The sequence below is a fragment of the Lycium barbarum genome, chromosome 11, assembly GCF_019175385.1.
Source record: "Lycium barbarum isolate Lr01 chromosome 11, ASM1917538v2, whole genome shotgun sequence".
NCBI classification, from domain to species: domain Eukaryota; kingdom Viridiplantae; phylum Streptophyta; class Magnoliopsida; order Solanales; family Solanaceae; genus Lycium; species Lycium barbarum.
This window is the reverse complement of record NC_083347.1, coordinates 67048715-67071879: the sequence shown is the minus strand read 5'-3', so window position 1 is coordinate 67071879 and position 23165 is coordinate 67048715. Positions and strand designations below refer to the sequence as shown.

Genomic DNA, 23165 nt, shown 5'->3' with positions numbered 1-23165 from the left:
GGGGAGGGGGGGGGGGGGAGGATGTTAGACCCCGTATTTTGCACATTCGGGTAATTTGAGAAAATTATGACTAGCAAGAGATAAGATGATATTTTGCTTTTATTTAATATATGAGTTGTTTATGAAAGAATATTGAAGCGGGAATATTGAGGAAGGACAAGGGAAAAATTGGAAATTTGGAAAAATGGTTTCATGAATTTCAAAATTAGCCACAAAGTAATTGGGCTTAAAAAAAAAATGAGGAGGCCCATGAGAGGTGGCCGGCCATAGGGGTATGGCCCAAGGCCCATGTGAATTAAATTCAAGACAATTAAATATAGGAGAATCCTTATCATTAGAACATTCAAGAGAAAAAAAAAAAAAAAAAAAAAAGGAAAGAGAGAGCAAGAACAAGAGTGTTTCGGCCATAGCTTGCAAATTTTAAGTCCAAGAAACTTGCTCCAAAAAAATATTTCTTTCTAGCAAACCTACTAATTGAAGGGTCCTTGTTAACGTGGAGTTGTTGTTGGAGTCAATAAACTATTGGTTTTCATCAATTACAACCCTAGCCAACTTGTGGAGTTAAGGAGAAAAGGTAAGATTTAATTCTCTTTTATGTGTAATGAATGGTTTGTTTATGTTGTAGTGTGTAAAAATGGAAAGAATTCATGAAAATATGGGTGTATAGGAGGTGGCCGTATGCATGTGTGTGTGGCCGTGTGCATGCTAATGCATGAGAATAATGATTCAATTATTTTATCTAAGTGTTTTGGTTGTCGTTGTGAGGATTCTACGTTGGTGATGCAAGTTTAATAATGCAAATTGATGTTGAGATGATCATGGCCGAATGGGAGGCCAATGTGAGTCTTATATCACTTCTTGTTTTTGCGGAAATAACATTGCTAACATGTTAATGGTTAGTGTAATTCATGAATTGGGAAGATAAAAATGTGTTGTGAACGTTCTTGTTGGAAGTGGGAGTTTCGGGTGGAGTATGGTCTTTTGGTAGAATTGTTCAAATATTGTGTAGATTGTTGGATTTTTTTTTGAATTATGTTTGAATGACCTTGAATTAGTAAATGAATATGAAAACGTTGATATTGGTTTGAAAGTGCGAAGTTAGAGTGGAAGTTGTTGCATTATGTAGAAAAGAAGACTATTTACGTTAGAATGCGTTTTAAATCGATTGTTGATGTTTTTGGTATTGTTGTTGGTGTTGTTGTTGATATTTTGACCGAGTTAAAATCTCGGGGATGTTGAATTTACAGGGGAGATGCTGCCCAAATTTCTGTAGAAAAGTGTTAACTTAAGATTCAATTCCTAAGGGCTTATAATTAATATTTGGTAATTGTGGCCAATTGTAGATCTTGAAGGAAATGGGATTTGAGTTTGGACAAGCGTAAAAAGCAAATAAGGTATCTAAAACCCTACCTTTCTTCGTTTGGCATCTCTTAGACCTTTTAGGTTATGATACGAGCCTCGGGGGAAACTCTGTTCCTAGAAATCTGAGCCTAATTTTGGCCCCTATTCATTCAATGAAATTGAATTAAGTACTTTATGCTTTGATAGGAAAATAGTTTAAACGTCTGTAACTTTCACAAACGGAACCGGATTGTCCTGCAACTTTTGTGGATGACTTCATAAGGTCTAATATTTGTAATTTATGTATGCCCTCTCGACTTGACCCGAGGTGGGCCCACAAGTTTCGAGACCTTCTTGTATTGTTCTAGTTGACTTATTTCCGTGCGTCAATTAAAGGAAACCTTTGGTTATTGTTCCGGCTACTAAACGATAGTTGTTTTAACTATTCCATTGAGTCCTACGATATATTTTGATATATACAAACAATCTCAAAAAGTTTTGCTTTGACATAATCCATCGGAACATCCGAAAGGTACGTACTACGACTCTCGTCTAATTTCTTTTCTAAATGACCTATCGTTCGGACTATTCTATCGAGTCTTTGTAAATGTTTTATGATGCATATAGTTTCTCACTACTCTACTCGTGGATGCCTCAATGCTTCCTTCATTGAGCCCGGGCCAGGATATGTTATCACGCGCATTCCTCTGCATTGTTCGCCGTGCCCCGATGTGAGGGGGCAGGTATAACATGTACATGGGTTCTGGAGTATGTTGTGCCATGTACACATATTCTGACATTTGATGATATGATATGGCCATCTGATATGTTATGATATGTTACGGAGATATTCCCTATTCTAGAGTATGTAGTGTTGTGGCGCCAGTGACGGGGTGGCGACCACGTTCTGTTCACCGAGTCCCATAATGGGGCCGGATATGGCATATGCTTTTGCATACATTATTTATGTTTTGTAAATATGTATTTTGATATTCTGGACATTGCACTCATTTTCTGTACTTTCTGTTCTGGTTATGATTCTGTTCACTGTACTCCATGCTTTACATATTCAGTACATATTCCGTACTGACCCCCTTTCTTCGGGAGCTGCGTTTTATGCCACGCAGGTACAGACGCTCGATTTGCTGACCCGCCCGCTTAGGATTTTACTCTGCTGTATTGGAGTGCTCTCTTATCCGGAGCCCACATTTTGGTACAGACTTTTCTATTGTACGTGTATATGTTATTCAGGGGTATGACGGGGCCCTGTCTCATCTTATGATTATGTTGTTATTCGTAGAGGTCTGTAGACATACATGTGGGTTGTGTATATGTTTTGGGTTGATGTGTTCTGCGATAGCCTTATCGGCTTCCACGGGCTATGACTGCTTATCTGTGATAGTTAATAACGCTGTTCGACTTCTATATCTGTACACTCTGCTTATATACTGGTTTGGGGTTATTGGGTACGTACGGTTGTCCAGCACGGACAATAGTCGCGGCCTACGGGGTTGGGTCGTGACAGCCCTGTCCTGTCATATGTCTCTGTTATGGTTTGTAGAGGCCTGTAGACATATATGTGGGTCATGGGTCATGTTTGTTCGGTTATGTCTGTGACTTGTGCCTTAAGCGGTCCCGTTTGCTATTATGGCCAAAACGGCCCATATGTTTGTATATGTATGTATATTCGGGCGATGTGTATTCCGCCAGCCTGCAGGCTTTTGTATGATATGTCTGTTACAGGTGACCGCTTAAGATGACGTCTGTTCTCAGTATCTGTGCAAAACAACGTATGCTAAATATGAATAAGTCTTTGATATGTCGATTTGGTAAGTGAATGAGTGTGGGTGTCCAGTTAGGGCACCAGTCACAGCCCACGGGGTTGGGTCGTGACAAAAAGTGGTATCAAAGCGGTTCGTCCTCGGAATGTCTACAGGTCGTGTCTAGTAGAGTCTTGTTTATCGGTGTGTTGTGCACCACATCTATAAACAGGACGCTACAGGACATTTAGGGTGTTACCTTCCTTTCGATCTTAGATCGTGCGATAGAGCTGTGCCATTAGGATGATTTCTTTCTGACCGATTGTTATGTTTACAGTGATGCCTCCGAAGAAGATGGTGGCGGCCGAAAAGGGCAAAGCAGTGGCAGGAGAGACCAGTCAGGTACAGAGAGTCACTCGGGCTCGTGCTCAGACTATACCCGATATTACGCCCCAGTCAGAGGGCTCTGCTACACCCCCACCATTAGAGGAGCCTGGAGCGGCAGCCACTGCCACCATGGATCAGGGGGCGGCTCCACCAGTAGCTCCAGAGGCTCCAGCGCCTGAGCCTCCAGCTCCTCAGCTAGGGGTGGAGGACAGGGCGATGAGGGATGCTGTGCAGTTATTGACGAGATTGGTAGCAGGACAGGCTCGCAGACGCGGGCTAGGGGGTGATGATGTGGACAGACGTGACAGTTTGAGGGTTTGTGATTTCTTGACCGGTAATCCCCCAGAGTTCTACGTGGCTAAGCCCGAGGAGGACCTCCAGGATTTCATTCGGCAGATGCAGCGCACACTGAGACTAGTCAGGGCTTCTGAGACTGAGTCTGTCGAGCTGGATTCACATAGATTGCGGGATGTAGCGATTAATTGGTACGAGTCTTGGGAGCTGTCCAGAGGCGATGATGCTCCTCCAGCTGTGTGGGATGAGTTTACAGCAGCTTATTTCAGCCACGTTTTGCCTCCAGAGTTACGGCGGGCGAGAGTTGACAGATTTCTACAACTGAGGCAGAGAGGCAGGAGTGTCCGAGAGTACAGCTTAGAGTTTGATTCTCTGGCCAGATATGCGCCCGCCATTGTAGCTGATATGGTCGACAGGATGCACCGGTATGTGATGGGTTTGGATCATTACTTGGTCGATAGCTGTATGGCGATGGCATCGAAGACTGGTATGGACATTGCCCGGTTATAGGCATATGCGCAAGGAATGGAGGACCGGCACAGGGGGCGTCAGCCCGATAGAGACCGTGACAGGAGGCAGCCCAATAGGGCTAGGTCAGCCGGTTATTCTGGGGAGTCTCTAGGCGGGCAGCCTCAGCAGAAGTATAGCAGATATCCTCCTCAGTCAGGCCGGAGTGCACATTCACAGTCTACAGGTAGGCGGTTTGATGGTGCAGGGCACTCAGGAGCAGGCCAGAGTTCCAGAGCCTTAGGTTCGCAGGTGAGCAGAGGTTCCAGCCAGGCGAGGCCACCTATGCCTCGATGTTCTTATTGTGGGAGGTCTCATCCAGGAGAGTGTTATCGAGCTACGGGTGCCTGTTTTTCTTGTGGCTGCCAGGGCCATATTATGAGAGATTGTCCGTTGGCGTGTGGTTCTGGTGGTGCAGCTCAGCCGACGGGATCAGCTGCTGGTTCATCTTCCACTCCTGGTGCTATGCGCCCTATGGGGCGGGGTACGTCAGCACCAGCGGGCCGCGGTAGAGGCCGTGGCGGGGTTTCTAATTCTAGCGGTCCTTCGAACCGCATATATGCCTTGGCTAGCCGACAGGATCAGGAGGCGTCGCCAAATGTAGTCACATGTACATTATTGGTTTTCTCTCGAGCTGTATATGCATTGATCGACCCAGGTTCTACTTTATAATATATTTCTCCCCTTGTCGCTAGTAAAATTGGGATAACACCTGAATCGATAGAACCGGTCGAGGTAGCTTCACCAGTCGGGGATTTTATTATAGCGAGGCAGGTATATAAGGATTGTTCAGTAATTATATGTGGCCGATGCACCAAGGCCGATTTGGTAGAGCTGGATATGACTGAATTCGATGTTATTATGGGCATGGATTGGTTAGTTTCTTGTTATGCAAATGTCGACTATCAGAAAAAGGTAGTTCGCTTCCAGTTTCTAGGGGAACCAGTTATAGAATGGGCAGGAAATACAGCATCGCCGAGGGGTAAGTTTATTTCATACCTCAAGGCCAGGAAAATGATTCAGAAAGGGTATATTTATCATCTGGTTCGCGTACATGATATTAAAGCAGAAACACCTACTCTCCAGTCAGTCCCGGTTGTCAATGAATTTCCAGATGTATTTCCGGACGAGGTTCCAGGTCTTCCACCTGAACGGGAGATCGAGTTCACGATAGATGTGCTACCAGATACTCAGCCTATATTTATTCCTCCTTACAGAATGGCACCTGCAGAATTGAAAGAATTGAAGGAGTAGCTGAAAGATCTATTAGAAACAAGGCTTCATCAGACCCAATACGTCACCTTGGGGATCACCGGTATTGTTTATAAGAAAGAAAGATGGGTCGCTGCGGATGTGCATTGATTACAGACAGCTGAATAAGGTGACTATAAAGAATAAATATCCCCTTCCCCGGATTGATGATTTATTTGACCAGTTGCAGGGTGCTAAATATTTTTCGAAGATAGATTTGCGCTCGGGCTATCATCAGGTGCGGGTACGAGAGACAGATATTCCAAAGACTGCTTTCAAGACCTGATATGGGAACTATGAGTTCAGAGTGATGTCTTTTGGGCTGACCAACGCCCCAGCAGTGTTTATGGATTTGATGAATCGGGTATTCAGGCCGTTTCTAGACATGTTCGTGATTGTGTTTATTGACGATATTCTGGTTTATTCACGATCAGAAGAAGAGCATTTAGATCATCTGAGGACAGTACTTGGCACACTTCGGCAATAGATATTATATGCTAAGTTCTCCAAGTGTGAATTCTGGTTAACCTCAGTGGCATTTTTGGGGCATATCGTCGGAGCAGATGGTATTCGGGTTGATACACAGAAGATCGAAGCTGTAAAGAATTGGCCTAGGCCTACGACACCGACTGAGGTACGCAGTTTTCTGGGATTAGCAGGGTATTACAGGAGGTTTGTGGAGAATGTTTCTTCGATTTCAGCACCATTAACGAAACTAACTCAGAAGGCAGCAAAATTTCAGTGGACCGACGCTTGTGAACGCAGCTTCCAGTTGCTGAAGGAAAAGTTGATTACAACTCCAGTTCTAACTCTTCCCGAGGGGTCAGACGGGTATGTCATTTATTGCGATGCTTCTGGTATTGGGATAGGTTGTGTACTAATGCAGCATGGACGAGTTATAGCCTATGCCTCCCGGCAGCTCAGATAGCACGAGAGAAATTATCCCACTCATGATCTGGAATTGGCAGCGGTAATTCATGCTTTGAAAATATGGCGGCATTACTTATATGGGGTTCATGTTGATATTTATACGGATCACAAAATCCTTCAGTACATCTTTAAACAAAAGGAGTTGAATTTGCGGCAAAGAAGATGGCTCGAATTATTGAAAGATTATGACGTCGACATTTTGTATCATCCTGAAAAAGCCAACGTTGTAGCCGATGCACTTAGCCGCAAGTCTATGGGCAGCCTGACCGACGTGCAGCCAGAGAGGAAAGAATTAGTTCGTGAGATTCATCAGCTAGCCAGTCTTGGAGTCCGTTTGGCCGATTCTGGAAATATTGGGGTTTCTGTCCGAGAAGTGGCTAAATCGTCTATTATGGAAGAAGTGAAACGACACCAATACGAGGATCCTATTCTGGTACAGTACAGAGATGCGGCCCTTGATAAGGAAAAGACCCAGTTCGAAATTTCATCTGACGGGGTATTATTATATGGAGGCAGGTTATGTGTACCCGACGTTGCAGGGCTGCGACGACAGATTATGGGAGAGGCACATTATGCTCGGTATTCTGTTCATCCTGGATCCACAAAAATGTACCATGATCTCAGATGCTTATATTGGTGGGATGGTATGAAAAGAGACATTGCAGAGTTCGTTGCTCAGTACCCAAATTGCCAACAGGTTAAGATCGAGCATCAGAAACCTGGAGGATTGCTACAGGAAATGGAAATTCCAGCTTGGAAATGGGAAATAATCAATATGGATTTCATTACAGGTTTACCGCGCACTTCTCGGAAGTATGATTCTATATGGGTTATTGTTGATAGGCTCACAAAATCAGCCCATTTTCTTCCGGTCAGGACCACTTATTCGGCTGAGGATTATGCCCGGTTGTATATTAAAGAAATAGTAAGGCTTCACGGAGTTCCTACATCTATTATATCCGACAGAGGTACACAGTTTACAGCTAACTTCTGGAGGTCGTTTCAGGACGGATTAGGGACCCAGGTGAGTCTTAGTACAGCATTCCATCCTCAGTCTGACGGACAGGCCGAGCGTACTATTCAGACGCTGGAAGATATGCTTCGGGCCCGTGTTATTGATTTCAGAGGTAGTTGGGATGACCATTTGCCGCTTATTGAATTTGCTTATAATAATAGCTATCATTCCAGCATCTAGATGGCATTGTATGAAGCCCTATTTGGTAGAAAATGCAGATCTCTGATTGGTTGGTTCGATGTGGGTGAAACTAAATTGATTGGTCCAGATATGATCCAGCAAGCAGTCGATAAGGTGAAACTCATCCAAGAACGGTTATTAGCAGCCCAGAGTCGACAGAAATCATATGCAGATAAACGACGTCGACCTTTAGAGTTTCAGATTGGTGACTGGGTATTTCTGAAAGTGTCACCTATGAAAGGTGTAATGCGATTCGGCAGAAAAGGAAAGCTCAGTCCGAGATATATTGGGCCTTATCAGATTGTTCGAAAGATAGGCAAGGTCGCCTACGAGTTAGACTTACCATCCGATCTGGAAGCAGTACATCCGGTATTCCATGTATCAATGCTCCGTAAATGTATTGGCGATCCTTCCAGAATATTTCCCATAGAAGATATCCAGGTAACAGAGGGACTGTCCTACGAAGAACATCCTGTAGCAATCTTGGATAGTCAGGTGAGGAGACTGCGTACCAATGATGTGCCTTCTGTTAAGATCTTGTGGCGAAACAATAACCGAGAAGAAATGACCTGGGAAGCGGAGGACGAGATGAAGAAAAAGTATCCTCACTTGTTTCCTATGCCTACAGGTAATCTAAATTCCTTAATTGGTTATATTGATTGTTGAATGATTTATATGTGCTGTCCATAAAAAGAAACTCCCCCAAAATGCTTGTAAAACCCTATAAGACTAGTTTAACATTCGAGGACGAATGTTCTAAAGGGGGGGAGGATGTTATATCCCGTATTTTGCATATTCGGAAAATTTGAAATAATTGTGGCTAGTAAGAGATAGGGCAATATTTTGACTTTATTTAATATGTAAGTTGTTCATGAAAAATATTGATGCGGAAATATTGAGGAAGGCTAAGGGCAAAAATTGGAATTTTGGAAATTAGTTTCATGAATTACAAAATATTAACCAAAAGTAATTGGGCTTGGAAAAATCAAAAAAAAAAAAAAAAAGGCCCAATGTGTGGCCGGCCATAGGGGCATGGGCCAAGCCCATGTGAAAAATAAATAAATTCAAGTAATAAAAGAGAGAGGCCATATCATTATCATCTTATTCTTCAAGAACATTCAAGACAAAAATTGAGAGCACAAAAAAAGAAGGGTTCGGCCAAAGAGAGAAAGAAAAGAAAAAATTTGGAGCCTTCAATCTTGATTCAAAAAATTTGTTTCTTCTTGAATTCCTACTAATTCCAAGACCCTCTTCAACATGGTATAATTATTTAAGCAAGAAAACCACTCTTGGTGGCAAGTGGGAAATTGAAGAAAAGGTAAGAATTTCTCTTCTTTCATATATTATAGAAGGTTTATGTATGTTATAGTATGTAGAAATGAATGAAAATCATGGAAATGTTATGTGTTGTGTGTGGGCCGTGTGGGTGTGTTGTGTGTGTGTGGTCGAGTGGTGTTAATTGGTGGAGGAAGGATGTATTAATTTTATGTAGCATGTTAGTTGTGTTGTTGGGGGACTTTATGATGCAAATAGAAGTTTAAATGGTTCAAATCGGCATTGAAATTTGTTATGGGTTGTTGTAGGAATTAATGTGATTTTTATATGGTTTTATGTAATTGTGGAAGTGAAGTTGCTAAAGTGTGAATTGTTATTGTTGTTTATGAATTTGGAAGAAGAAAATGCGACGTTGTAGTTTTGTTGCAATTGTAGAGATTTTGGGTGGAGTATGGTGTGTTGGTGGAATTGTTTGAAAATTGTCTAAATTGGTTGAAATGTTCTTGAATTGTATTTGAATGATCTTGGATTAGTAATGAATATGTGAGCGTTGATATTGGCTTGAATATACGTAGTTGAATTGAATGTGATAAGCTACGTAGAGAAGAAGGTTACTAATGTTAGAATGCAATTTAAATTGATTGTTAATGTTGTTAGTATGGTTGTTGGTATTGTTGGTATGGTTGTTGATAAATTTGGCCGAGTTAAATTCTCGGGGATGTTGAATTTACAGGGGAGATGCTGCCGAAATTTCTGTAGACAAGTACTAGTTAGAATTGAATTTCTAAGTACTTGTAACTAATGTTTGGTAATTGATAACGTTATTGTAGATATTGGAGAGCTCGAGGCTTGAGTCGGGATTTGTTTAGCGAGCCATCGAGGTATGTAAAGCCTACCTTTCCTTCTTTTGGCATGACCTTTATGAAATGATCAAATAACGTATATGTATGCTTCTAAAGAAAATTCTATTCTTAGAGCCACTAGGATGGCTAATATCTTTGACTTCCATAAGCTATTCCATATGGCTTGATACGTATTTATGATGTTCGAAGATTCTAGTTGTTATGGTTCCGAATGTTGTTTGAAAGAAAATCGAGATGACTAAAGTCTTTGATGATTATTTTGATACGTAAATATTGTCCTAAAGCCTCCATTTGATTCGATCCATAATGTTATTCGAAAGTTACCTAATATGAATGATACTTGAATGTCCAAATATGGCTTATGAAATGTTTTTTTAAAAGGTTCTGTACTTCAAAAGCTCGTAACGTTCGTATACTAATTCTGATTGACTCGATACTTGTTTTTGAGCTTTCTGATATCGGTATATATATATTTATTCATCGAGTCTTGGAATCTATTTACTTATATGCATATGGTTTTCTCACTACTCTGCTCGTGCATACTACTACTACATCGTTCGCCGGGTCCCGGGCCGGTTTTGTTATCGTGCGCACTATGTTACATTCGGCAGTATGATGTGTTACGGTTCCCGTGTCCCTCGCCATAGGGCCGGGTACCGCTTATATACGGCGTTATGATGTGATATGGCATATGATGTGTTCTGATGTTGTGATATGTTATGATGATACGATATGTTCGGGGATTGTACGGAGATTTGAAACCTTCTAGAGTATGATGTGTTGTGGCGCCTGCGTCGGAGTGGCGACCACGTTCCTGAGCCCAATGCATGATTTTTATTTGCATGAATTATGTTTTCAGAAAAGGTTTTGATATACTAACTCTGTATCCATTTTCCATACTCCTTATTTCAGTTATGATTTGGATTACTGTATTTCATGCTTTACATACTCAGTACATATTTCGTACTGACCCCCTTTCTTCAGGGGGCTACGTTTCATGCTCGCAGGTACAGACGTTCGTTCTGGTGATCCGCCAGTGTAGGATACATATTCTGCTACTTTGGAGTACTCCCTTTGATCCGGAGCCCATATTTTTGGTACATATCTTCCGTTGTACATATTTCTGTATATATATATATATATATATATATGACTATTTGGGGTACGGCGGTGCCCTGTCCCGTCATATGTCTTTGTTATGGTTTGTAGAGGCCTGTAGACATATATGTGGGTCATGGGTCGTGTTTGTTCGGTTATGTCTGTGACTTGTGCCTTAAGCGGTCCCGTTTGCTATTATGGCCAAAACGGCCCATATGTTTGTATATGTATGTATATTCGAGCGATGTGTATTCCGCCAGCCTGCCGGCTTTTGTATGATATGTCTGTTACAGGTGACCGCTTAAGATGACGTCTGTTCTCAGTATCTGTGCAAAATAACGTATGCTAAATATGACTAAGTCTTTGATATGTCCATTTGGTAATTGAATGAGTGTGGGTGTCCAGTTAGGGCACCAGTCACAGCCTACGGGGTTGGGTCGTGACATCCGTATAACACCCAACTGAAATGTTGTTTCTTTGACGGTGAAGTACAGTCACTTATATGGTCCGTATAATGTTGTACGGACCGTATAAGTGTTCGTGGAAGTCCCGATGGGCTGAGTTAATTTCAAGTATAAAATGATGTTCCCACTTCATTATTTTCATTTTCCACTCTTCTCCACTTCTCTCCAAGTATCTAGAACATTCCATATATTTCATTTTCAAGAATACAAAGGAAATCAAAGGTTCATATCATAAATTCAAGTGAATCAAGTGCAAGGAGCTCACTGGGGTTCATCCAAGGCAAGAAATCCCTTTGGAAGTGGAACTAGGGTTTTCCTCAAGTGGAGTATTGCTATCCAAACCTCATTCCTACTCAATCAAAGGTAAGTTTTATGATCATTCCATGTTGTTTAAAGTATTGAGAGGTTGAAAGACTTGGGTTATGGAAGGAAGTAGAAAATGGGTTACAACATGAGAATAGTGACATTGTTGAGTAGTAGATTAATATGAATCACGATTCTTGATATGTTGTGATTATAATTATGTTATGAATGATGTTAAGAACATAGGAGAAATATTAGATGAGGATGATTATGGATGACCTTGAGAAGGAGTTGTGGGAGTTGAATAATGATGAACTTGACAAAAGTTATTGATTAAGATATTATGAATGTTACCATTGATGATTGGGAGTTGATATATGATATGGAGAAAGTTGTATAAACAAAGGAGGTGCAACCCAATTTTCTCTAGCTTTAGTTCAAGCGTGTTTACGTTATCGATTATCTAATATTAGTATGAACTCTCTTGAAGGTAGAAACGTGAATATAGGAGAGGAACGTTCAAGTGATAGAGTAGCTAAACGAAAAGGTATGTGACGCTAGTCCCTTCCTTTCTAATGCATGAATCTTATGACATGATTTTCCCTTATTCTCCATGACCTTCTTACATTCTGAAAATTATGAGTCTATGTTCATGAAGAGCCTCATATGAGATAAAGATAAGAGATACGTTATGAGTATGATAATGATGATTATTAACTTAAGTCTAAAGATTCTAAAGTTCATGATATGATGCTTCTACATGATAATGATCCTAATTATGATTAATTGATGTCGTTCTTTGTGCTACACTCACATTAGTCTTGGTCTTTTAAAGAGATCTCCCACAGGGTAAATGTGCATTGACCAGTCAGTAATCAAATTCACACCATGAAATGGTCACATTCCAAAAACGCTCGTCCACAGTTTCATAGCACCTTGTGACAACTAAATATGATATCCAGAATCATATTCTCTTATTCAGGAAATATCTGTGAAAATCAAAACTATATAACATGGAATCAAATTTTTGTAACACCCAAACCAGTCAAGGTATATTGTTTCCTGTCTTTTTTTATTACTTACCCTTTGTATCTTTGTGATTATGAATTCAAAATATCATGATCCTATCAACAAAGAAGAGGCATATAAGCATCACCTAAGCAAATTATCTCTTCCTCTTAAGTAGCCTAAATGGCTCCACTTACCAATTTAACCAATTCATTTGGCACACAGGAAAGTTATTAGGACCGTATAATTATTTTTTTTGGTAACATAAGCCACCACCCATGACTGCAAAAGGAAACATAGTTCAAGAAAGATTTCAGATTGCAAACCAAACCTTCATGTGAGATTTAAAGAAAACCCAGCGTGATGTTCAAAGGTTCTATATTCTCAATCTCATAAAATGAGAATAAACAAAAAGAGCAGGGACTTGATATTCAGAAAGAAGCAACCAACCTGAAAAATGCAATTATATAAAAGAATAGTTGATCATGTTACTACTGCAGTCCGTTCACTCCTTTTTTAGTGAAAAGAACTGGCATAAGTTCTGTCAAAACTTAAGTTTGATATTGCATATTTTGACATTATTTGTTAAACTCAAGAAGAGGATACGGACCTATGATTATCATATTGTTGATATCATATTTTATTGAACATGTTGTTGAATAGTTAAAGTCAAGAGTCTTAAGTTGTTCAGAATCGGGTGCGGATGTACCATACGGGTGCGGATCTAAAGGTCGGGTCCTTCATGGTCTAACTTTTAAGATTCGGGGATATGGATACAGGTACAGATACGGATGTGGGGATTCAGCTAAAAATAATTCAAACGTCTAAAAATAGAGTTATATGTCTAAGTTATGAGATATTATGTGGAAAACTTACAAGGTATTCCGAGGAGACAATATTGATCAAGAGGAAAATACTAGAAGGAGATATAAGAAAAAGGACTAACATAGAAATTCTATATACAAGGTATCCATTTTCTTCAGTTTCACCTTAGCTTTTATTTTATTACAGAAACCATTGTATCTTTCCCGATCTCCATCTATTTTGGCCAAAGTACCCAAAATCGGTTGACCATATCTGGTACGGATCTCACACCCATGACGTTTCACGGGTGCGGCACCAAAAGTGAAGAGTCCGAGCGACATAACCCCTAGTCAAGACCATAGCTCCACAAATTGTATATGTTTTAAACCACTTTCTTAATACGATTATTGTAGTAAACCAGACCCCACTTGTGAGATTTCGCGTGATATGTTGTATTTGAGTAGTAAAGATTTATTTTGTTAATCTATAAATTACAACAATAATTATTTTGTTAAATTTGATCATTTTATGTCTTCTCAAAAGGGCGGACAAATGACTTGTTAGCTAAAAGGAAGTACTTGCATTTAAGAAAAAGAAAATTCACACAGATATAAATAAAAAAATGCTACAACTTATCACAGTACTGATAATGGGCTGTATATGTATTATAGAGATAATAGTTGGAGAAATAAATTATTTACGGGTAAAATGTTAAAAGGGAGATTAAGACACTAACCATATATTCTCCACAATTGGGAGATTAAAACACTAACCACATTTGAATTGAATATACTTACTAAAATTAAGTTGTCTGAAATATTATCATTATAAAGAAGTGAGGATCGCAATGAGGTTAAAAAAACAAATCTTGGTAATACAACGATGAATTGCCTATGAAAATACATACCCAGTAACATTATACTACATACATTAATGTTCTCTCTATTTAACAGTTTCTCTAGTATTTAAATTTTGGTGATGCTCACCCAATTCTATGAAAAATAAAGTTCACTTCCTATAAAATGGTACAATTCACTTCCTATAAAATGGTACAATAAATAAAGAAATTGAATTATTTTGCAACATACTTTATTATGGTTAATGTTCAGACTTTCTGTGATTTTAGGTAAGGGCGAATTTGATAATAAAACCCTATACAAATGGAGAATTTGATAATAAACAGCAAAATGATCTTGTTTCTATCATTTTCCAATTAATGGTTGGATGATAAGATATGGCGAACATATTTGCATTTTAAAGTTCTTTGAACAAACTTACAGAAGGAAGAGTGCTAAATGTTGCAAAACAATACTAGAAAAGCACCGCCTTTTAGCAGTCACATTAGGAAAGAAATTGAATTGATCTCCATAGTGTTGAGTTGAGTTAAAGCAAATTTTAACGCGAGGATAAGGCAGAGGAACTCACCAACCAACAATGATATATGCTGCTCCGTTGAAACAAGAAGCGTGAAAGCACTGAAGCCCGGTGAAGTACATAGTTGGCGAAACCCATATGAGATGTCAAATTCCATTTTCCCCAAAACTGACAATCCACACTACGAGTACAAGTACTAAAAAGTTTCTTTGTCCTGAATTTGTTCGAAAGAACCCTACAATTCTTTCTGTTCTTTTTCTCAAACAAAAAAGTTAAAATAATGAAGAAAGAATCAAAATGGAAAGCGCCCATTGTCTAATGGATAAGGACAGAGGTCTTCCGCATGAGCGCATCTGGTTATTGCCCTCGGAAATCTAATTCTTTACTAGGGTCGCCATGTGCCCTACCAGATATTCGACAAATAAAAAGAAGTTAGTGTGATATATAAAAGAAAACAGACAGAGAAAAGATAAATGCATTAAACCACCAAATGTAGAGCATCACTTTACACGACTACCCAAGACGTTAGCGAGGACACCAAATGCAGGCAAGTGCTCTACACACTGCTAGCAAAGATGCATAATTCAATATTTATCACGCACCCAGAACTGTACCAGCCTCAGTCTCTGAGTCATCGAAATATCAATAAAAGTGGCAGCAAAAGGATCTTTGACGAGAACAATAGATTTAATTGAGAAATTCTACAAAACAACAAAAAGTTTGGAATGCCGATCAGTCTAAACCCTTCACTTTCAAAAATTGATTGAACCTATGAAATATAAAATATATAAGTACGCACCTTAAAGTAGAAACGTTTAATCAATCAAATCTACAATATATAAGTATGCACCTTAAAAATACAAACAATATGTTATGGATACTACATCACCCAATAAGAGAACCTAAAATTGAACAACAATGATCATCTACCCACCTCCATGTAAGGAAGCAACCATGGACATGTCAACTTTTCCTAAGAAAAAAAACTACTTACACATAACTTCAGTATGGTGAGAGAAGGGGCCTCTGACGACAACTTGAATATAGACTCTTCACTCACTGAAGCCTGCACTACAGAAACCTCTAACACAAATTCACAAACAAGCTCTCCATGAGAAGTAGAATTCACAGCTCTAAGACCCAACAGCTGCAAGCACGGGAAGGGAACAGTCAAGTGCAACGCTGGCGAAACCCAAGGTAGAAAATCTACAGATACAAAAGACAAGATTGAAAAGCAACCCCTTTTCTTGAAGGCTGACAATACCCAAATTGCAATGCAAGCACCAAAAAGACCAAGAAACAGCATGCACCACCATTTGCAATTTCCAAATCTACTCATTAGCGTTCACCATGTGGTATACACATCTATCCATCCAACAAACAAAATCAAGCTGGCGTGATTATAAAAAGCACGGAAGCAGATAAGAAGAGCGAGAACACCAAAGGCAGAGGAGCACCTTACGCTATAAAAAGATCCAGAATTGAGTTTTACTTAATCAGGCATCCATACCTGGAAGGCGGTAAGAGATCTCAACACTTGGATAATCGAAGAACATAAGCATCTGGAATAGTTGAAATGGCAAAAAATATATTATACACAATTGTGAAAAGAGTAATCTTAGTTGAGAGAACTTCCATATAAAAGCAGTTCTGACAAAGAGAGAAGAGAACCACTCTGATTAAAAGAAAAACCTCATAGCAATTCACTAGAGATTTGACAAATAGGGACGCTCCATGATAAGAATTCACTGCTCTATAAGACCCAACATCCTCTCTACCTCCAAAGGTAGGGGTAAGGTCTGCGTACACTCTATCCTTCCTAGACCCCACTTGTGGAATCACACTGGGTATGTTATTGTTATAAGACCCAACAGCTGCAAGCACAGAAATAAGGGAACAGTTAAGTCCAAAGCTGGCAAAACCCATACACCTAACAAATTACTAGAGAATGCCACACAAGATTTGAAACCCCCTTTTTCTCAAAGACTGATGATATCCAGATGGCACTACAAGCATCAAAATGGCCAAGAAACAGGATACACAAGAGCGCACGTTGGACACCAACAATTTGAAATCTAATGTACCAATCCCCATGTGGTCTACGAACATCCATCCAACCAAAGATAAGCAAGTGGTGTGATACACAAAAGAAAACAGAAGTGGAGAAGAAATTAGGGGAACCCAGAAGTACCAATAGATCCAAAATTTCAATAGCCACTATCAAAAGATCCAAAATTTTGAATATCCATAACCATCAGGGATCTCATCGGTAGGATCATTCATCAAGCATCCGGACTAAAAACTAAAAACGCCAGCAGAACAAAAACCACAAGTGAAAAAAAAAAGTTATCTTAGTTGAGAACTTCCACACATCAGCAGTTTTGACAGAGAGAAGGAAACAAGTGATCAGGGAAGAAATATGAATCGAAAATTTCAATACTCATTAAAAGCATTAACTAAAGAAACCTCAACATAAATCGACAAACAAGTCCGCTCCATGAAAAGAAGTATTCACTGCTTTGTAAGACCCGACAACTGCAAGCACAAACAGAACGGAACGCTGAAAATCTAATCCTTCAACTGCTACCACACATCCATCCACCAAAAAGTCAAGCTAGCATGATGCATGAACGAGAATAGAAGGAGAGAAGATAAGCAGCAAGAACACCAAAAGAGAATAATACTGTACGGGGCCACCGAAGGTCCAGAATGGAGTTTTGAGTGCTTACCAAATGTCCATAAGTATCAATAGTCAGGGATCTCATCAGGGTCATCAAGGAACATAAGCAAGCATCCAGACCAACAACTAAAAATGGCAGGCAGAATATTTGTTCAAAAGGATTTCTAATTTCTGACAAAGAAGAGAAGGGTACCACTCTGATTGGGGAAGGAAACTGAATTGAAAATCTTAATACACATAAAAGACTGAACTAAAGAGACCTCAACACAAATGGACAAACAAGGCCCGCTCCATGAAAAGACTAATTCACTGCTCTGTGAGACCCATGGCTGCAGGCACAGAAAGCAAGGAATAGTTAAGTGCAAAGCTGGCCAAACCCAAACCGCCTAAGAAATCACTAGAGATGCATTAGGTAAGATTGAAAAACCGCCTTTCTATCGAAGCCTGACAATTTCCAGATTGCAGTGGAAGCACCAAAAAGACCAAAAAGGTGCAGAGGAACGCATACTGGATACCAACCTCTGAAATTTCCAAATCTCATTCTCTATAACTGTCACCATATGGTCTACACATCCATCCAACAAAAATAGAACATGTCGCGTGATAACCAAAAGAAAATGGAAACAGAGTAGAAAAGTAGCTAGAAGACCGAGAAGCACTTTAGTGCACACCATCAAAAGATCCGGAATTGACCGAGTACTTACTAGGCGTCAGTAACCGTAAGAGACCTCATCGGTTGGATCATCGAAGAACATAGGCATCTGAACTGAAATCTTCACGGCAGCGGAATATTATCTTAGTTGAGAAACTCCAAAACGATAGTAGTTTCAACAAAGAGAAAAGGAACCTATTCAGGAAGAGAACTGAACTGAAAATCTTGATGCTCATAAAAGACTGAACTAAAGAAACCTCAACACAAATGGACAAATAAGGCCGCTCCAAAAAACCCAATGGCTGCAAGCACAGAAGGAAGGGAACAGTAAAGTGCAAAGCTGACAAAACTCAAACCACCTAAGAAAATACTAGGGGTGTCATAGACAAGATTGAAAACCCCCTTTTGGTCGAAGCCCGACAATATCCAGATTGCAATGCAAGCACCAAACGACCAAGAGGGTGCAGAGAATGCATACTGGATACCAACCTTTGGGATTTCCAAATCTTAACCTCTGTTACTGTCACCATATGATCTACAAATCCATCCAACAAAAAAGAACAAACAAATGGCGTGGTGATAACCAAAAGAAAATGGAGAAGATAAGTAGCTAGAAGACCAAAGCTAGAGGAGCACTTTATGGCACTATCAAACGATCGAAATTGCCGAGTACTTATTGGGTGTCCATAACTATAAGAGAGACCTCATCAATTGGATCATCGAAGAACATAAGCATCTGGAGTAAAAACGTCACGGTAGTAGATGTGAAATATGATCTTAGTTTGAGAAACTTCAAAACAATAGTAGTTTCAACAAAGAAAAAAGGGAGCCATTAGGGAAGAGAAGTGAATTGAAAATCTTGATACTCATATAATACTGAACTAAAGAAAGCTCAGCCCAAATGGACAAACATGATCGCTCCACACAAAGAAGAAGTCACTGCTCACGGCTGCAAGCAAAGAAAACAAGGGAACAATTAGGGGCAAAGCCGAGGAAACCTATACCACCCAAGAAATCACTAGAAATGCCATAGACAAGATTGAAAACCCCTTTTTTGCTGAAGCCTAACAATATCCAGATTGCAGTGCAAACACCAAAAGTTCTCACACTGCATCACAACCTTCAAAATTTCCAAATCTTAACCTTTACTACTGTCACCATGTGGTCTACACATCCATATAACAAAAAAATCCAGTGGTGTGCCAACCAAAAGAAAGGGAAAGCAGAGAAGATAACTAGCTATAAGAACAAAAGTTGAGGAGCACTTTACAACGCTATCAGAAGACGACCAAGTACTTATCAGGTGTCCAAACCCATTTGAGACCTCATCAGTTAGGCCATCGAAGAACATAAGCATCTGGACTAAAAACTTCTTGGCAGCAGAACACAAAACACACACTAGTGAACGATATTTTAGTTGAGAAACTTCCATACACAATAGTTAAGAAAAAGATAAAAGGGAGCCATTAGGGAAGAAATCTGAATTGAAAATCTCGATACCTTCAACAAACCAACAAATAAGGTTGCTCCATGAAAGAAGAACTGCTCGGTAAGACCCGATGACTGCAAGCACATAAAAAGGAACAATCAAGTGCAAAGATCGCAAAACCCATACCACCCAGGAGATCATTAGAGGTGCCAGACAAGATCGGAGAACTCCCTTTCTCGATGCACACTGTGACCAGAGTACCAAACTTTGAAATTTCCAAATCAACCATCTTTTTTCCCACCATGTGGTCTAAAAATATCTATCCAACCAAAAAAAAAAATCAACTGATATGTTAAACAAAACAAAGCAAAAGCAGAGTAGATAAGTAAGCGAGAACACCATCTATCAAAAGATCCAAAACTAATCGAGTTAAGAGTACTTACCATGCGTCCACAACCATTAGAGATCTCATCAGTTGGATCACCAAAGAAACACAAGTACCTGGACTAAAAAATAAAGATGGCAGCAGAATACAACACACTAGTGAAAAAAGTTAATTTAGAAAACTACATTGAAAATCTAGAGAATCATTAAGGCATTAATTAAAGAAACCTCAACAAAAATTGACAAACAAGGCCGCTCCATGAAAAGAAGGATCTACTGCTCGTAAGAACCAACAGCTGCAACCACCGAAACAAGGGAACAGTTGAGTGCAAAGCTGGCGAAGACCATACCACCTAAGAAATCACTACAAATGCCAGACCAGATAGAAAAACCCGTCTCTGAAAGCCTGATAATAACCAGACTGCAGTCCAAGCACAAAGATACCAGGAAAGTGCCCAGAAAGCAAACTGGATACCAGCCTTCCAAATATGCAAATCTAATCCTCTAAGTGTCACCAGATTTACCCAACAAACAAATCAACCGGTGTGACACAAAAGAGAACAGAAGCACAGTAGATAAGTAGCGAGAATGCCAAAATAAAGCACTTTACGGGGCTATCAAAATATCCAGAATTGGGTTTTGAGTACTTATCAGGTGTCCATAACCATCAAACATCACGGACCTCATAAGTTTGATCACAGAAACATAAGCATCTGGACTAAACTATAAAATGGAAGCAGAATACAGCACAGTGGAAACAGCTATTAGCTAAGAACTACCATACAAGAGCAGTTTTGACAAAGAGAGAAGGAACCACTCTGATTAGGGAAGAAAACTGGATTGAGAAACTCGTACTCATGAAATCTTGAACTAAAGAAACCTCAACAAAAATAGACAAACTAGGCTGCACGGTCAAAAGTGGAATGCCAAGCTCTATAAGACCCAATGGCTTCCAGCACATATAGAAGGAAACAGTTCAAGTGTAAATCTGACGAAACCCATACCACCTAAGAAATCACTAGATATATGTCAGAGACAAGATATTGAAAACCCCCTCTTTTTGTCGAAGCCTCACAATATCCAAATATAATCAGCATTACTGTTCAACGTGGTATACGCACCCTTCCAAAAGAGAAACTCGACCTGGCGTGACAAGCAACAGAAAACGATAGCAGAGAAAAAAAGCAAGATCACCAAAGATAGAGGAGCATTTTACAGGGCTACCAAAAGATCCAGAACTGGGTGAGTACTTATCAGATGCCTATACCCATAAGAAATATCATTAGTTGGATTATCGAAAAACATAAGCATCTGGACTAAAAAAAACCAAAAATGGCACACAACACATTATACACTTGTGGAAAGAATTATCGTAGTTGAAAACTCCGATATAACTGCAATTTTGACAAAGAGAGAAGGGTATCTCAATGATTAGGAAGAAAACTGAACGCAAAATCTAGATACTCATAGAACGCCTAAACTAAGGAAAACCTCAATTCCAGCAGACAACAATGCTTCAGGAAAGGAAGATTTCACTGCTCTTAAAGACCCAACGACTGCAAGCACAGAAAGAAGGGAACAGTTAAGTGCAAAGCCCATGATAGGAGAGATCACTAGATATGCTAGACAAGACTGCAAAACTCCCTTTTCTCAGAGTCTGGCGATATCCACATTGTAGTGCAAGCACCAAAATGGCCAAGAAACATGGTGCACAGGGCATTACAAAAACCGAACTTCAAAAATTTCCAAATTTAATCCTCCATCACTGTCACTATGTGGTCTACAAACATGCCTCCAACCAAACCAAATCAAATGACGTAATAAACAAAAGAAAACATAAGTAGAGAAGATAAGTACCAAGAACACCAAAGTAGCACGGTACTTAATGGGGTTATAAGAAAATCCAAAATTGGGTTTTGAGTTTGGGTACTTATCAGGTGTCCATAACCATCAGGGATCCTATCAGCTGGATCATCCAAGAACATAAGCATCTCGACTAAAAACTTTATGGCATCAAGGATACAACACACACTAGTGGAAAATAATATCTTAGTTGAGAGCACCTCCATACAGCAGTGGTTTTGAGAAAGAGGGAATGAATGAGAATCCCGCTACGCATAAAAGCCTGAAAAGAAACCTCAATAACAAGAACAAAAAAGGCCGCTCCATCAAAAGAATAATTCACTATTCTGTGAGACCAATGGCTGCAAACACAAAAGAAGGGAACAGTTAAGTGCAAAACTGACGAATCCCATTTACCACCTCAGAAATCACTAAGCCTGTTTGGAAAGCCACCCAGGTAATTGGAATTGGGTGTAATTGGGTGTAATTACACAGTTTGGCCTGTTTGTTTGACCAGGTAATTACACAGTTAGGTGGGAATTGGGTGTAATTGACAGGGTGTAATTACACTCTCCAATTCTCAAGGGGGCTGAGAATTGGGTGTAATTACACCCTGTAATTACAGGGTTACTTTTTAGTCTGTTTATTTTTTTACTTTAATTCATTTTTATTTTTAATTTATTTTATTTCTATTATTTTAATTTTTTTGATTTTAAATATTTTTTTATTTCTATTATTTTAATTTCTTTTTTATTTTTACTTTTTTATTATTTTTATTTTTTAAAATGTATTTTTCTTTTTATATTATTTATTTTTCATTTTCTTTCTTTTCATTCCCAACCTTTACTTCTTGTGATTCCATGTAATTGCTCGTATTTTTTATTTTATTTTATTCATTTAGCATAACCATGTTATTATTCTAATATTTGAAACTACACCTCTTAATATTGGAAAGAATGAGTTATTAACAAACTTGACATATAATAGGTGACGTTATTAAAATATAATTTCATTGTGAATGGGGTTATAGACTTATATTTTTCCTTTCTTTTGAATTATTTACTTAAGCTACATTGGAACTTACTTATGTAATGTTGGAATTTGACATAAGAGTATTATGTTGAACTTTTTCTTTTGGATTTTTAACTTAGGTTATATTTTCAATTTTAAGTTATTTGCTTTCACATTGCATGTTGTTTATTTTTCACTTACATTTGATGGATTTTTTGTGTCAAACATCTGAATGATGTTATGGCATTATATTTATTAATATTATTTTTTTGTCAAACATCCAATCCATGACGTTCTCACAAAAAAAAAAAGT

At 39.2% G+C, this 23165-nt stretch overlaps 1 protein-coding gene across 50 annotated transcripts; it reads right to left on the bottom strand.

Moving 5' to 3' along the window:
- Positions 1 to 14993: 14993 nt before the first annotated feature.
- Positions 14994 to 22946, bottom strand: LOC132619156 (uncharacterized). 50 transcript variants are annotated; one of them, XR_009574539.1, is made up of 5 exons: positions 21491 to 22920; positions 20228 to 20295; positions 20059 to 20116; positions 16365 to 19934; positions 14994 to 15555 (listed from the first exon to the last, which is right to left on the bottom strand). XR_009574539.1 is itself a non-coding variant. In XM_060334112.1 (5 exons), exons 1-4 carry the CDS (start codon positions 21596 to 21598, stop codon positions 19689 to 19691), a joined length of 480 nt encoding a protein of 159 aa, XP_060190095.1. In that variant the 5' UTR covers positions 21599 to 22932; the 3' UTR covers positions 14994 to 17389; positions 19687 to 19688. The 50 variants fall into 50 exon arrangements, 3 of the variants coding, with proteins under 3 accessions (XP_060190095.1, XP_060190096.1, XP_060190094.1); XR_009574538.1 differs by having other exon boundaries at positions 14994 to 16728; positions 17584 to 19934; XR_009574580.1 differs by having other exon boundaries at positions 14994 to 17660; positions 17795 to 17863; positions 18054 to 18099; positions 18239 to 19934; positions 20059 to 22902.
- Positions 22947 to 23165: the final 219 nt, after the last annotated feature.